We start from the raw sequence: 13375 nt of genomic DNA, 5'->3' as shown, positions 1-13375 counted from the left end.
CATGTCCCCGGGAACTTTTTAACTGGCTTGCTAGTCTGTCTCTCCTAAGCCCTCAGCAGCTGCAAAGCTGATTCACAAAGCTTGTTTTCCTTTTCGTGTTTTTCAAAAAGAACCAAATGTAAACCAGGTTGCAAAGCCCTGGAGGTATACAGTGTGACGAGCGGGCGCCGGCTGTCCCGAGGCGGTGGTGACACAGCCGCGGTGGGGGATACAGCTCTGTTCTGTGTTCCAGGCTGTCCCAAGGACCCACAGAGCCAGGTTTCCAAACGGCCGCCACGCAGGGGGCTCTGTGCCTGGAGGAGGGTGCTGCAGCCGTTCTGTTTCTCTCACACAGACCCCTGCTCCGGGGGTCAGAAACATCATCTCAAAGGCTGGTTTCTCCGGGGAAGGAGCTGGTACTGGCCGGCGGTTGTGTCGGACCAAGCACGTGTGGAGAATAACCTTTGGCCCATTTGCCTGAGTGAGACCTCATAACTGAGGACAAAACTCTTAAAATCAGACCATAACTTCCATCTGTTTATATGACGAGGGTACCCTATCTTCAAGGTCAGAATGCTGCTGAAGCCTGAGTCACGTTCCCTCAACACCCCGAGCCGCGGCGGGGAACTGCTTTCGCCTGCTACGAGTTCTGCAGCCCAGCGGAGTTCAAGGCTGCGAATCAACCACGCTGGCCTTGCGGCGCGTGCGCTGTGTGAGGGGGCGGCTCCCGTCTGCTGAGCTCTGCCCCGGGGAGGCCGGCCGGCCGTTTCTGGTCCAGGTGCGGTACACACAGGGCTCCGGGGCTGCTGTTCCGCATTCTCTCTGGCAGGTGCCACCAGCGTTAAGCATGGCCGGGGATGCTCTTCATAACGGTCGCACACAACAACTGCTCAGGGGTTTTGCTCATAAGAAGCCACAAGCCGGGGCTCTCGGGAGCCCAGAGCACCCAAAGCCCCCGCCCAATAGCAGGCTGGGATGACCCATATCAGGCCACATTAGGCTAAGGGTCCAGGTGCCACTTGAGGGGATAGAAATAAGGCCACACTTGCCACGAGGAAGGCCTGCTGCTGGCTGAGGCCCCTTCTGACCCCGGGGACCACGCCACCTTCTCATCCTGTCCAAACCCCCTCCAGGCAGCACTGCCGTGGATTAGGCATGAGAATGGCGGCCGGGGTCTCCAGACACCCTTTCCATCCAGCTGCCATCGTTTTTCTTGCCTCCACCTACTTTTCTATTTCAGAAACAGTGGAATGTCCAACTTTGTGAATTCCATTGCTTAACAGAAATTTGCTTTTAATGTCTAAACGTTCTGAAGATTAGAGTAGGGGTAGGGAAATGTGGGAAAAGCAGTGCCCTGTGGAAAAAACACACACACACAAAGTCCTTTGTGCTTCAGGCACTCCTTTCAACTTCACTGACCGTAGGATCTTGTCCAGAATCTTGGGAAATGGTTAGGCCAAGAATTTGAGTCGTGAATGTTTCTGCAGTGATTTCGTCTGGAAGTTCTTCTTCAAAGCAAATGTCTGAACCTAACCAAACAAGAAAAGAAAGCAAATGCCTTCATAACAATTAGGTTTCTAACTCAGAAGCATTTTCCAAAAATATGAGGAAATGATACTAAACAAAAGTGAGAGGAGCTTTGTACTGGGATTTGGCCCTGATTCCCTGAAAACCTTTGGGTGGAAGCTGGTTAAAATCCCTCCTTTGTGGTTTGGGTTTGGAGCACTGTTACCCAAAACTCTGCACACTTCACTGGAAAGCCTCAACTACAAGGCATCATTGATTTTACTGTTTTGAGACACTTAGGAACACTGTATACATGTGTGTGTATATAAAACAATTGGGAAAGTTACATTCTGAGATCCCAGGTACACAAGGAATGGCATAGAGGAGCTTGCAGGTTGGAAATGACCAATCAGCTCCTGGAGTCTAGAACTATCTGTGTTAGGAACTCTGTTCAATTTGAAATTGGGAACAGACAACAGAAGGAGAGGGAGAAGGAAGCCTGGTGAGGAGTCTTTGCTCCCGACCCCATGGGGGCAGCAGGGCAGCACTCGGGGTTGTCCATGGACACGTTCCAGCAAAAGGGCGTCAGTGAGCTAAAAGAAGGAGGTGGGAAATCCTCAGACAGGAAAGGAGAGGAGGATTTTTTTTTTTTGGCCACACTGCACAGCATGCGGGATCTTAGTTCCCTGATCAGGGATCGAACCCACGCCCCCTGCAGTGGAAGCGCGGAGTCCTAACCACTGGACTGCCAGGGGAGTCCCAGGATGATCTTTAAAGATGTTCAAGCTCTGGCAGCTTGAAGTCGGGCTCGTGCCTGCCTGCCGAGTCCCTGCCGCTCCTTATCCAAGGCTCTCATGACGATACCTCTTCTGAAAGAGCTTCCGAACTGTATCCTCTACTAGTGGCCAAGATTCGCCTACCCATGCTGGAAAGATGAGGACTGAATCGGGGGTATAAAGGGAAGAAACAAGGCTGGGAGACACGAAGGAAGGACGGAGCACAAGAACAAAAGCTTTCATCTCTTAGACATGACCAACACTCCCTGGTCTTTTTATAACTTATTCATGTTGCGTTCCCGACAGACTTGCTTTGTTGTGTGCATGGTATGAAGGAGAGTGGCTTGCACCAGTTAGAAGACTTAAATGCACTTAAGTCGCCAACAAATTAGTGCAGCTCAGCTACGTGTCCAGACAGAGCCCACTGTAGTACCTTTGACAGAAGAGGCTGCGGGCTCGGATTTCCAGCCCTCAGGATTCAGTCCGAACAGTGTAGCGAAGCAGTCAGACATCTCCTCTTCCGTCATGTGCTCACCTGGGCATCACAAAGGGAAAAGGGGGCTGTTCAGCTCATGGGACTGAGCCTCACGTCAGAGTTTAGCATCATCATTCTGGGGTCTTCAAGAGAATGATTCCACTGTTTCCTTGAGACCCAAAAACATTCTAGGGAGTCCCATGTTACTGTCACATAGACTTCCTTATATGGTGCTAAAAATGGGACTCCAACCCAGGGGGCTGTGTTGGGGCTTGTGCAGAGAAAGAAGACAGCACTCTGATAAAGACTGTGCTTAGCTTCATTTCAAATTCCCTCACATTAGAAGCAGCAGTTTGGCTAAGATGAAATGATCGCCCAGAGAAAAGGGCTACTTGACTTCCTCACATAAAACGATGAGGAAGGACTTCCCTGGTGGCGCAGTGGCTAAGAATCCGCCTGCCAATGCAGGGGACATGGGTTTGAGCCCTGATCCGGGAAGATCCCACATGCTGCGGAGCAACTAAGCCTGTGCGCCACAACTACTGAGCCTGCGCTCTAGAGGCCATAAGCCACAATTACTGAGCCCGCGTGCCACAACTACAGAAGCCCACACGCCTAGAGCCCGTGCTCTGCAACGAGAAGCCACTGCGATGAGAAGCCCACGCACTGCAACGAAGAGAGAAGCCTGCGCACCACAACGAAGAGTAGCCCCCGCTTGCCGCAACTAGAGAAAGCCCGAGCGCAGCAACAAAGACCCAAAGCAGCCAAAAATAAATAAATAAATGTATTTTTTTAAAAAGTACGATGAGGAAAAGAATAGGTAAAAATGAAAAGTTTTACTTTGGTGTGGTTTTATTTCACAAATGCAACCCAGTTTCGTAGTAGCTCTGTGAGGTTGATGGCTGGCACTTGTATTCCTGCTTTACGAGTGAAGGCCCTGAATCTTGCAGCTCCAGGAAGTTGAAACATAAACTGCATCCTTCTGGTTCCCGGCATCCTTCCCTTTACCCCGTGTTTGCCAGCCACGTGGGTCAGTAAGCGGCATCCTCGTGGCTGAAGTCCAGTCAAATTAGAGATGCCGGGGGGGCGTTCTGTCTCCCAGCTCAGTTCTCTCCAGTGGGAATGGCTCAAGGGTGTTACGAGATATACCTATTTAGGTATTTACCTTTGGTTTGAAGCAGTTTCAGAAAATCCTCTCTTCGAATAGCTTTATTTCCCTTTGAATTGGTAAAACCAAGAATGTCAAAGCTCCGCTGGATGCCACTCATGGTGTTACCGAAGGGTGGCCTGTGATTAAGGTAAACTTTGAAGAAATCCAGTAGGTTGATTTTGTCAATTAGTTTTCCAGTGTCCACATACTCACTAAATCTGATTTCATTAAACATATCTTCAATCTAGGAAAGAGGTTTAGGGGGAAAAAAAAAAGACCATGGTAAGCAGAAAAGACACTTTGATAGACTTCTAAGAATTGGAGAGTAACAGACAAATGTTCACCGTTAGCTTAGAACATGTATGTTATGAGTTGACTGTATCCCCCCTCCAAACAAAGATAGGTTGAAGTCCTAACCCCCAGTCCCTCAGTCCCTCAGGGCAGATGTCATTAGTTAAGATGAGGTTGTACTGGAGGAGGGTGGGCCTTTCATACAACATGACCGGTATCCTCATAAAGAGAGGAAAGAGACATTCAGGGCCAAGATGGACATGTGATGGCCGAGGCAGTGGTTGGAGGGATACAGCTTAAGCCAAGGAACATCAAAGATTGATGGTAACTGCAGAAGATAGAAGAGGCAAGGACACACATTATCCTCTACATGTTTCATAGAGAGCATGACCCTGCTGACACCTTGATTTCAGACTTCCATGAGAGAATAAATTCCTGTTGTGTGAAGCCACCCACTTTGTGGTACTAAATTTTACAGCAGCTTTGATCCACTGTCCAACTGGTCAATACTATTAGCATTGGCATGAACAGTGTTTCATTTCTTCACTTTTCACCTAAGTATCTCACAGTGTATCTACTACATCCTTGCTTTGTGAAGAAGATATTAGTTTCATTTAAAAGATGGAATCCTGGGCTTCCCTGGTGGCACAGTGGTTGAGAGTCCGCCTGCCAATGCAGGGGACACGGGTTTGTGCCCCGGTCCGGGAGGATCCCACATGCCGCGGAGCAGCTGGGCCCGTGAGCCATGGCCGCTGAGCCTGTGCGTCCAGAGCCTGTGCTCCGCAGCGGGAGAGGCCGCAACAGTGAGAGGCCCGCGTAACGCAAAAAAAAAAGAAAAAGAAAAAAGATGGAATCCTGAAGAATTTAGAAATTAGTTTAGATGAACAAGCAAATAATTCAGTGTGAAACTCAAATACAGGACCTAAGGCTGTGGTAAGTTTCTTAAGGCAACTAACTGCACCATGATTCTTTTCTCCTTTCTTTCTTTTCCATCTTTATCCTGCAATGTTTTATATACTCAAAAGATTCTATGTAACATACATACAACTTATGTGATATAATTTTTAAATTGAAGACCTAAGAAGCCATCATTCATTGAAAATATCAACACAGTTGGCAAGTCTTAAGCGAGACTAACCAAGAAAAAGAAGAGAAAAGACTCAAATTATTAAAATCAGGAATGAAAGAGGGAATACCAGTACCAATCTTACAGAGATTAAAAAGAGTATGAGCAATTATATGCCAACAAATCAGATAACTTAGGTGAAATGGACAAATTCCTAGGAAGATACAAATGACCAAAACTGACTCAAGAAGACAGAGAAAATCTAAACAGACCTATAACAAGTAAATAGATTGAATTAGTAACTTCACAGCTTCCGCAAAGAAAAACCAAGGACCAAATGGCTTCATTGGTGAATTCTACCAAATATTTAAAGAATACCAATCCCCCACAAACTCTCCCAAAAACATAAGAAAAGGGAACAATTCCCAGCTCATTCTGTGAGGGCTGCTTTCTGATTTGGAAAGTCACTCTTTGCGTATTTTCCAAATTTCCTAGAATGAGCAGAGTGCTGACATGTCTGTGGATTCAAATGGAAATGTGGCGCCAGTTAATGCAGGTCTCCACACAGGGCTCCTTGCGTAACTGGCAAAATGCAAGGAGGCGAGAAATAGAACACAGAAACAAACGAAACCACTCCCCACTCCCATCAGCCTTCTCTGTGCAGTATTTTTGTACCACGCACACTGCAGCCGGCTAAAATTCAGAAACCTGAACGGTGCCTGACAAAGGGCTAGAAATGAGTAATTTATTTTAGTGTCTACATTTGAAACTAATATGTGTCCCTCCAAATTGCAGGGTTTTGAATTTTACAGAGAGAGAGAGAGAGAGAGAGAGAATAAGAGCCACAGAAAAGTGGGAAATAATTTTTTTCCCCCAGAACCTGAACTTCTTTGGTCTGTAGGAATGAATCAGGAAGAGAATCTATATTTGTACACAATATTTATCAATAGATAGCCAATTTCTCCCTGTCCACTAAATAAATGTAGAACAAAAATGGAAAGAGCACCAGTTTGAAGCAACGCCAAATATTAGCCTGTCTGGAACAGCCTAGTGTCTTGGTCTTGCCCCAAGTATCAAGAAGAAAATACAAACTTCTTGCAGTCCAGCCATCATTTCTGTGAAAGATCTGGGGTACCTTCCTTCCACTTTTTCCCATGCATATAAAACACATGTGTCTATTTTTTTTTGCAAAACTGGTACGTGTATATATCCTTTTTTGTATCCTGCTTTTGTATCCTGCTTTTCCCCTTTTTACACTGTATCTTAGTAATCGCCTAATATTTTCAAAGAAGCCATATATCTTCAATGCAACATTCCAGGAATGGTCTTTAGATATAACATCATTGGTTATGGATACAAACGAACCGTAATTGGTACTATGCAAGTAGCTCTAATTGGTAACATTTTCATATACAGCATTTGTTGAGTTTATATTATGTACAGCTGCATGTTAAATTATGTACAATTTTGTGTATAAATAAAACTATCCAGTAGCATATATTATTTACAGATTCTACTATGTGATTTTAATACTATTAGTAAATGCATGTGCCACCACTTACTATGAGCCAAAGGAGACTGGGGCTAACACTATGATCTTTGATGGCAGACCTAGGTTCAAAACCTGGTTCTGCCATTTTCTATGTGACTTCGGGTTAGTAACTTAACATTCCTTATCCTCAGTTTCCTGTCTTGAAAAAGGGAGTAACATGGTAAACCGTTTGCAGTGGGCTGATCTGAGGCTTACCGTGACAATGTATCTAAAGTGCTGACACAGTGCCTAACACAGTCAGCACTCAACCGGCAGTAATTGTTCTTGTGATTCCTAAACTTCCTATGCCCTTGCTAATTACAATGCATGTAATTATAACATAAATTATAATTTATAAATACATAAATTATAACGTAAATGACACGTGTACTTTACAAACGCGATATACGATTCAAACTCAATTGAGAAATAGGAGACTAACCCGAAGAGGACAAAGAAGGAATCCAAACGTGCCTGGAGTTACTCACACCCGGAGCGTTCCAAAGATCTCAGGGAACATTCTTGGCACAAACCACTCTGTAGGTGACTCACCTCTTACTCTCTTTCCCCAAATGACTGGCCGAAGATCACTGCTCCACAGGCAGAGAGCCGGCAGCTTCAGCATCATGACGTCTCTTTCCCGAGCCTACTCTGGGTTAGTTGAAGAGGCAGGTGCTGCTACGTGTCTAAACGAGGTTCGTGCTTGGGAGAGGAACCTCGGAGCCCGAATGGAATGCCCAGAGCCTTCCCAGGCCCCGCGGTCGCCCAGAGCGCTCTGGCTGGCTCAGCCCGGCCTACTATTGGCATTCTCACGCCGGCCTGTCATGCACTAAGGCAGTGGTTCCTTTGATTCACCCAGGGAGCTTTAAACATTCTAAGGCCTCGGCCCCATTCCCAGAGATCCTGATTTAATTGTTCTGGGGTGGAGTATAAGCAGTCATAGTTTTTAAAAGCTCCCCAGGGGATATGAATGTGTGGCCAAGGTTGAGAAGTATGGCTTTAAGGCATGGGATCTCAAACTTTATCAGGTATCAACATGAGCAGGAGGGCCCCTTAAAACACAGACTGCTGGGGCTTCCCTGGTGGCGCAGTGGTTGGGAGTCTGCCTGCCGATGCAGGGGACGCGGGTTCGTGCCCCGGTCCGGGAAGATCTCACATGCCGCGGAGCGGCTGGGCCCGTGAGTCATGGCCGCTGAGCCTGCGCATCCGGAGCCTGTGCTCTGCAACGGGAGAGGCCACAGCAGTGAGAGGCCCACGTAATGCAAAAAAAAAAAAAGAAAAAGCACAGACTGCTGGTCTCGGGGCCACAGCTTTGAGAACCAGCTCTTACACCACAGCGGCTAGCGGAGGTGACGCTCATGCCAAAAAGAATCAGCATCCGGCTTGTGATTTTCATCACAGAGCAATGGTGGGTGGCAGCTGTGAGGCATATTCTAATTCTTCAGGCCCACATCTGTCTCCTCCATTAAGCTGTAGCAATAGTGTTCATCTCTATTTCCACAGCAGCTTTGCTCAGAGCCCGGCACATCGTGGGGGCCCAGAGAAACGTTTACTGAATGAATGAAACACCGTGGGCACAATGAGGCCATGGAAGAAGTTCTCTTAAAACTCAAAAAAAGGGGGCTTCCCTGGTGGTGCAGTGGTTAGGAATCCTCCTGCCAAGGCAGGGGACACGGGTTCAAGCCCTGGTCCGAGAAGATCCCACATACCGCGAAGCAACTAAGCCTGGGCGCCACAACTACCGAGCCTGCGCTCTAGAGCCCGTGAGCCACAACTACTGAGCCCGCGAGCCACAACTACTGAAGCCCACGCATGCATAGAGCCCGTGCTCTGCAACAAGAGAAGCCACCGCAGCGAGAAGCCCGTGAACCGCAACGAAGAGTAGCCCCCGCTCGCCACAACTAGAGAAAGCCTGTGCGCAACGAGACCCAACACAGCCAAAAATAATTAATTAAAAAATTTTAAAAAAAGGTAGAACTGTCGAGGCCGAGTATCTATTCAACAGCTTGTCATTTGAGTTATAACTTTTTTTTTTTGGCCGCGCGCCATGCAACTTGTAGGATCCTAGGTCCCCAACCAGGGATTGAACCTGGGCCCTCGGCAGTGAAAGCGCAGAGCCCTAACCACTGGACCACCAGGGAATTCCTGATTTATAACTTTTAAACATTTACACAGTCGGCCCCTGGACCTCTGCTGGTACCCATTGCCCAGGCCCTGAGACGTGAGGGTGGCCTGTCCTTGGAGGGCCGGGGTCCCCTGGCCCAGGACTGCTTTACTCCTGCCGCTGTCATTCTCCCCATAGGCCTTTGGGTTTGCGATCCTGTTGTCAGCCACAGGAAGCCACCGATGGCCTTAGAATTGTGTCTTATAATTAAGTTTTATAACCTCCCTGTTAAACGGAGAGGAACATGATACACTTGAACTGGCGCCATTCCTCGTCTTTATAAAGGGGCTCCTGGTGCGCGTCGGTTTCTTCTGTGATAGTTTCATAGACTCGCGGGCTGGAAGGACTCTCCCTCCTCCTTAGACACACCTAGTGCTCTCTAGACCGTCCCTGGCAAATGAGGAGACAGTCTTTCCTCACAGCATCCTCTTCGCCTCACACCCCCTCCGTGTGGTCCATCGCGGCGGCGTTTCGCACTGACCTGGGGCAGGGAAGGAGGGTCTGGGCAGCAGCTTCCAGGGCTGCAGATGCCTCTGCTGTTGGCGCATCACTCTGTCACTCACAACTGCCCCCCTCTCCAGTAACTATCTGCACAACAGCTGCCTCCCGTCAGGTCCTGCCCACTGGACACCGACCCAGGAGAAGGCCAGCCATTGGTGCTGGGCCACAGCGCTCTCTCCCTGCTGTCTGCCGGCCGGGGGGAGACTCAGAGATGACAACACCACCATTCCCAGCGCCTTTTATGGTGACCTCTGCCCAGCCCCTCATGGGGCCCAGGCTGCAAGCACTTCCGGGAATTCTTCCCCACCCCAGGTGAATGTTTTTAAAGGTTTTAAAATCTGAATGACAGAATTCCCTCGTGGTGCAGTGGTTAAGAAGCCGCCTGCCAATGCAGGGGACATGGGTTCGAGCCCTGGTCCAGGAAGATCCCACATGCCGCTAAGCCCGTGTGCCACAACTACTGAGCCTGCGCTCTGGAGCCCGCAAGCCACAACTACTGAAGCCCATGCGCCTAGAGCCCGAGCTCCGCAACAAGAGAAGCCACCGCAGTGGCTTCTCTTTTCTTTACTCCTCTAGAAAAAGGAGTGAAGTACTGATTATGCTACAACATGGATGCACCTTGAAAACAGTGAAAGAAGACAGACACAAACGGTCGCACATCACATGATTCCATCTATATGAAATGTCCAGAAGAGGCAAATCCGGAGATGGGAAGTAGACTAGTGGATGCCAGGGCCTGAGGAGGGGGGATGGGAAGTGACGGCTAATGGGTACAGGGTTTCTTTTTAGGGTGATAAACATGTTCTAGGATTCGATAGTGGTGATGGTTGCACAACCCTGTGAACATACTAAAAGCCACTGACTCACTTTAAATAGGTAAATTGTATGATATGTGATATATCTCAATAAAGTTGATTAAAAGGAAAAAAAATAGGGAGTTCCCCGGTGGTCTAGTGGCTAGGATTCTGCGTTTTCACTGCCTTGGTCAGGGGAGATCCCGCAAGCCATGAGGCGTGGCCAAAAATAATAATAATAATAACAAAAGGAAGAAAAATAGGGACTTCCTTGGCAGTCCGGCGGTTAAGACTCCGCACCTCCAATGCAGGGGGTGCAGGTTTGATCCTTGGTCGGGGAACTAAGATCCCACATGCTTCACGGTGAGGCCAAAAAAAAAAAAGAAATATAATACAGAGGTGAAGCAATGGCAAAGGCACGTAACAAAGCAAATGCCATCAGTTTTTAAAAATGTAATTTTCACCATGACTATGATCTATTCTTTTACCATCATAAAACCAGTAAAGATGAATATGTGCTTGTTATAAAAAATGCAAACACTGGAGATGTAAAGAATAGAAGTAAAGTGCTCTACCATTCCCCATCCCTCAGCAATAGCCAGTGTTTGATGTCCTGACTTTTGTTTGCACTAAGACCAGCCAGCTGGGGTACAGACCGCGGCCCCGAGTGGCCGTGCACGCCTCCTCATCCCCCTAAGCCTCACTGTCCTGGTTGGTAAAATGGAGGTGATAAAAGCATCTTCTTGCCGTGAGGACTAAACGCCAGGGGGGCTGGCACGGTCCTTGGCTCTCAGCGAGCGCTCAAGCGAGAAGGGCTGGTCTGCTGTTGCCGCTGTTGGTGTTATTGATATCATCAGCTGCATTCTTTTTTAGTGGCCGCGCAGCATTTTAGTATTTCTTTCTTTAGATGCTGTAAGTGTGACAACAGCAGTGCTCCCTGGAGTAGGGTTCTCAGTGGACCAGGAAGGCCTCCCGACAGCAGTGGGCCATTTCTCTCACTTTCAGGATGGAAACACCTCGTGATATTTATGCTTCAGAACAAATCCAACCCACTGAGGACCTTTCTTCAAAGTGCAAATTTCCCAATTCCCCTGGGGTCTTCATCAGAGCGGAAACTGTGCCCATGACCGTTGGCTCAAATTTCTCCTCCTCCTACGGTGGGCGGCTGTGCCACCTGGCTACGCTCCCTCCATCCCAGCTGGGACTGCCGTTTAGCCACAAAGATTAGCACACAAGGCTTGGGGAGGATTTGTTCGTTTATCTTTCTGGGTTTTGTTCTGAATACAAAAGCAATACAAGCTACTGCTTGTAGTTAAGAAAAATTAAATTCTACAGAAATGCATGTATGAGCCTCCCCTCTCCCCGGCAATTTACAGCCACGATGGTCTTCTAAGGAGAGTGGATGCGACTAAATGGGAAGTTTTTTCATTTGTAAACCCTAGAGATGGGCTTATACTGCAGATTTAGAAATAGAAGCTAAGAGCTGAACTGGCACGGCCAGCAGAGGGACGGGAGAGGGTGCTCCTCAGGGAAGGAAGAGGGGGAGCAGAGCTCGGTGGGGGGTCAAGACCAGCAAGGAAGCCCCCCTGGGGGTGGTCATCGGCACGGGGGAGAAGGTCTAATGAGTTTTAGGTAAGCTGCTGCGGAAGGCGGTTATGCGTGAATCCTTCTGGTGATTCCCAGTGTTCCAGGGAAGCTGTCTTGTGTGGGTGGGCTTTCTGTGTTTGTGGAAAAGGAGGAAGATGCTGAGCGTCACGTCTGGAATGACCTGGAGTGTGCACACGCACACGGGGGAGCCCCGAGGCCAGGAGAGCGCGAGCCCCCAGGGCAGCCCCGAGCTCAGACTATGGGTGGGAGCCAGGGCTGGGTTCCAGCTGGTACCAGAGGCCCCAGCTGACGGGGGTGATATGTAGAAAGTAGAGAGTAAAAGTTCTCACGGATCCCGTGCCTCAGAGGTCAGTGTCGTTAAAGGTTTGGAAGAAGTTCTTTCAGTTTTGCTAGGCATATATGAGATCTATATATTATTGTTAATGAAATGAGGTCATGCTTTACATACTCTTTTGCAACTTTCCTTCTGTCCTTTAACAACAAAACCAGCACATTCTTTCTGAGTCAAGAATCATACGTCAGGGACTTCCCTGGTGGTCCAGTGGTTAAGAGTCCGCCTTCCAATACGGGGGACGTGGGTTCGATCCCCGGTCGGGGAACTAAGATTCCACATGCTACGGGACAGCTAAGTCCATGCGCCGCAACTACTGAGCCCACGCGCTCTGGAGTCCGCGTGCCACAGCTAGAGAGAAGCCCGCGCACGGCAACAAAGAGCCCGTGCGCTGCAGCTAAGACCCGAGGCAGCCAAATAAATAAAATTAAAAAATAAAAAAAAGAAGAGGACAGAAAAAAAAGAATCATAGGTCAATTTCACTGTTTAATAACTATTGAGTGTAGGTGTGCCTTACTTGATTCACCCCATCTCCTATCAACGGACCTTAAGGTCGTTTTAATTTGTCACTATTACAAACTATCCCGCAGTACATCACTGTTACGCTTGCCTGAGTTTTCCTGCGGGATATACTCCTAAAAGCAGAATTGCTGGGTCCAAAGGTAAGCACGTTTAAAAAGTTAAGTGATTATTTCCTCTCCAAACCCTCCTAAACAAGGCTAAAGCTGCTGAGTATACCAAATAGTTAGGGCTACTATTCATTACTCTGAGATCAAACAATAATGTCAGGGATTCTGTCTTCCTTATTGTTTCTGCAGTCAAACATGACTGGTGAGCATATCGTTCATTCGTGTACTCGTCCGACCAAGATCTGCTGAGCCTCCACGATGTGAGCTCTTGCTGGGCACACACCTCTCTGCCAGGATTGGCCTCAATTTATAGAACTAAGTGGTCGAACTGCTGTTAATTCATTGCAAAAACCCATCAAGAATCTGTAACGCTCTGCAAGCTAAATAGAAACATAGCCACAAGTGACCAGGGGACACACGTGACGCACAGGCCCCAACACGATATTCCAAAGTCCCGGGGGGGAAAATATATCTGTAAAGCTGGAAGATGACACTTTCTCATATGTGAAATCAGCTATACAAACTGTGAAGAGCCCTAACTTAGGAACCCAAACTTAGGGTTTATAACATTATA

The 13375-nt window shown here is 48.1% G+C and overlaps 1 protein-coding gene across 1 annotated transcript in view; it reads right to left on the bottom strand.

Annotated features, from left to right (window-relative positions):
* Window positions 1-1246: 1246 nt before the first annotated feature.
* Window positions 1247-13375, bottom strand: part of CFAP251 (cilia and flagella associated protein 251) — a 69294-nt gene continuing 57165 nt past the window's right edge. The window contains 3 exon segments of the mRNA XM_033440886.2: window positions 1247-1508; window positions 2695-2796; window positions 3902-4130. Of these exon segments, the coding sequence (XP_033296777.2) occupies window positions 1372-1508; window positions 2695-2796; window positions 3902-4130 (468 nt within the window). The 3' untranslated portion in view covers window positions 1247-1371.

The sequence above is a fragment of the Orcinus orca genome, chromosome 15 (genome assembly GCF_937001465.1).
Source record: "Orcinus orca chromosome 15, mOrcOrc1.1, whole genome shotgun sequence".
Lineage (NCBI taxonomy): Eukaryota > Metazoa > Chordata > Mammalia > Artiodactyla > Delphinidae > Orcinus > Orcinus orca.
The sequence above is the reverse complement of the archived record's forward strand: the minus strand, read 5'-3'. Positions and strand labels throughout refer to the sequence as shown.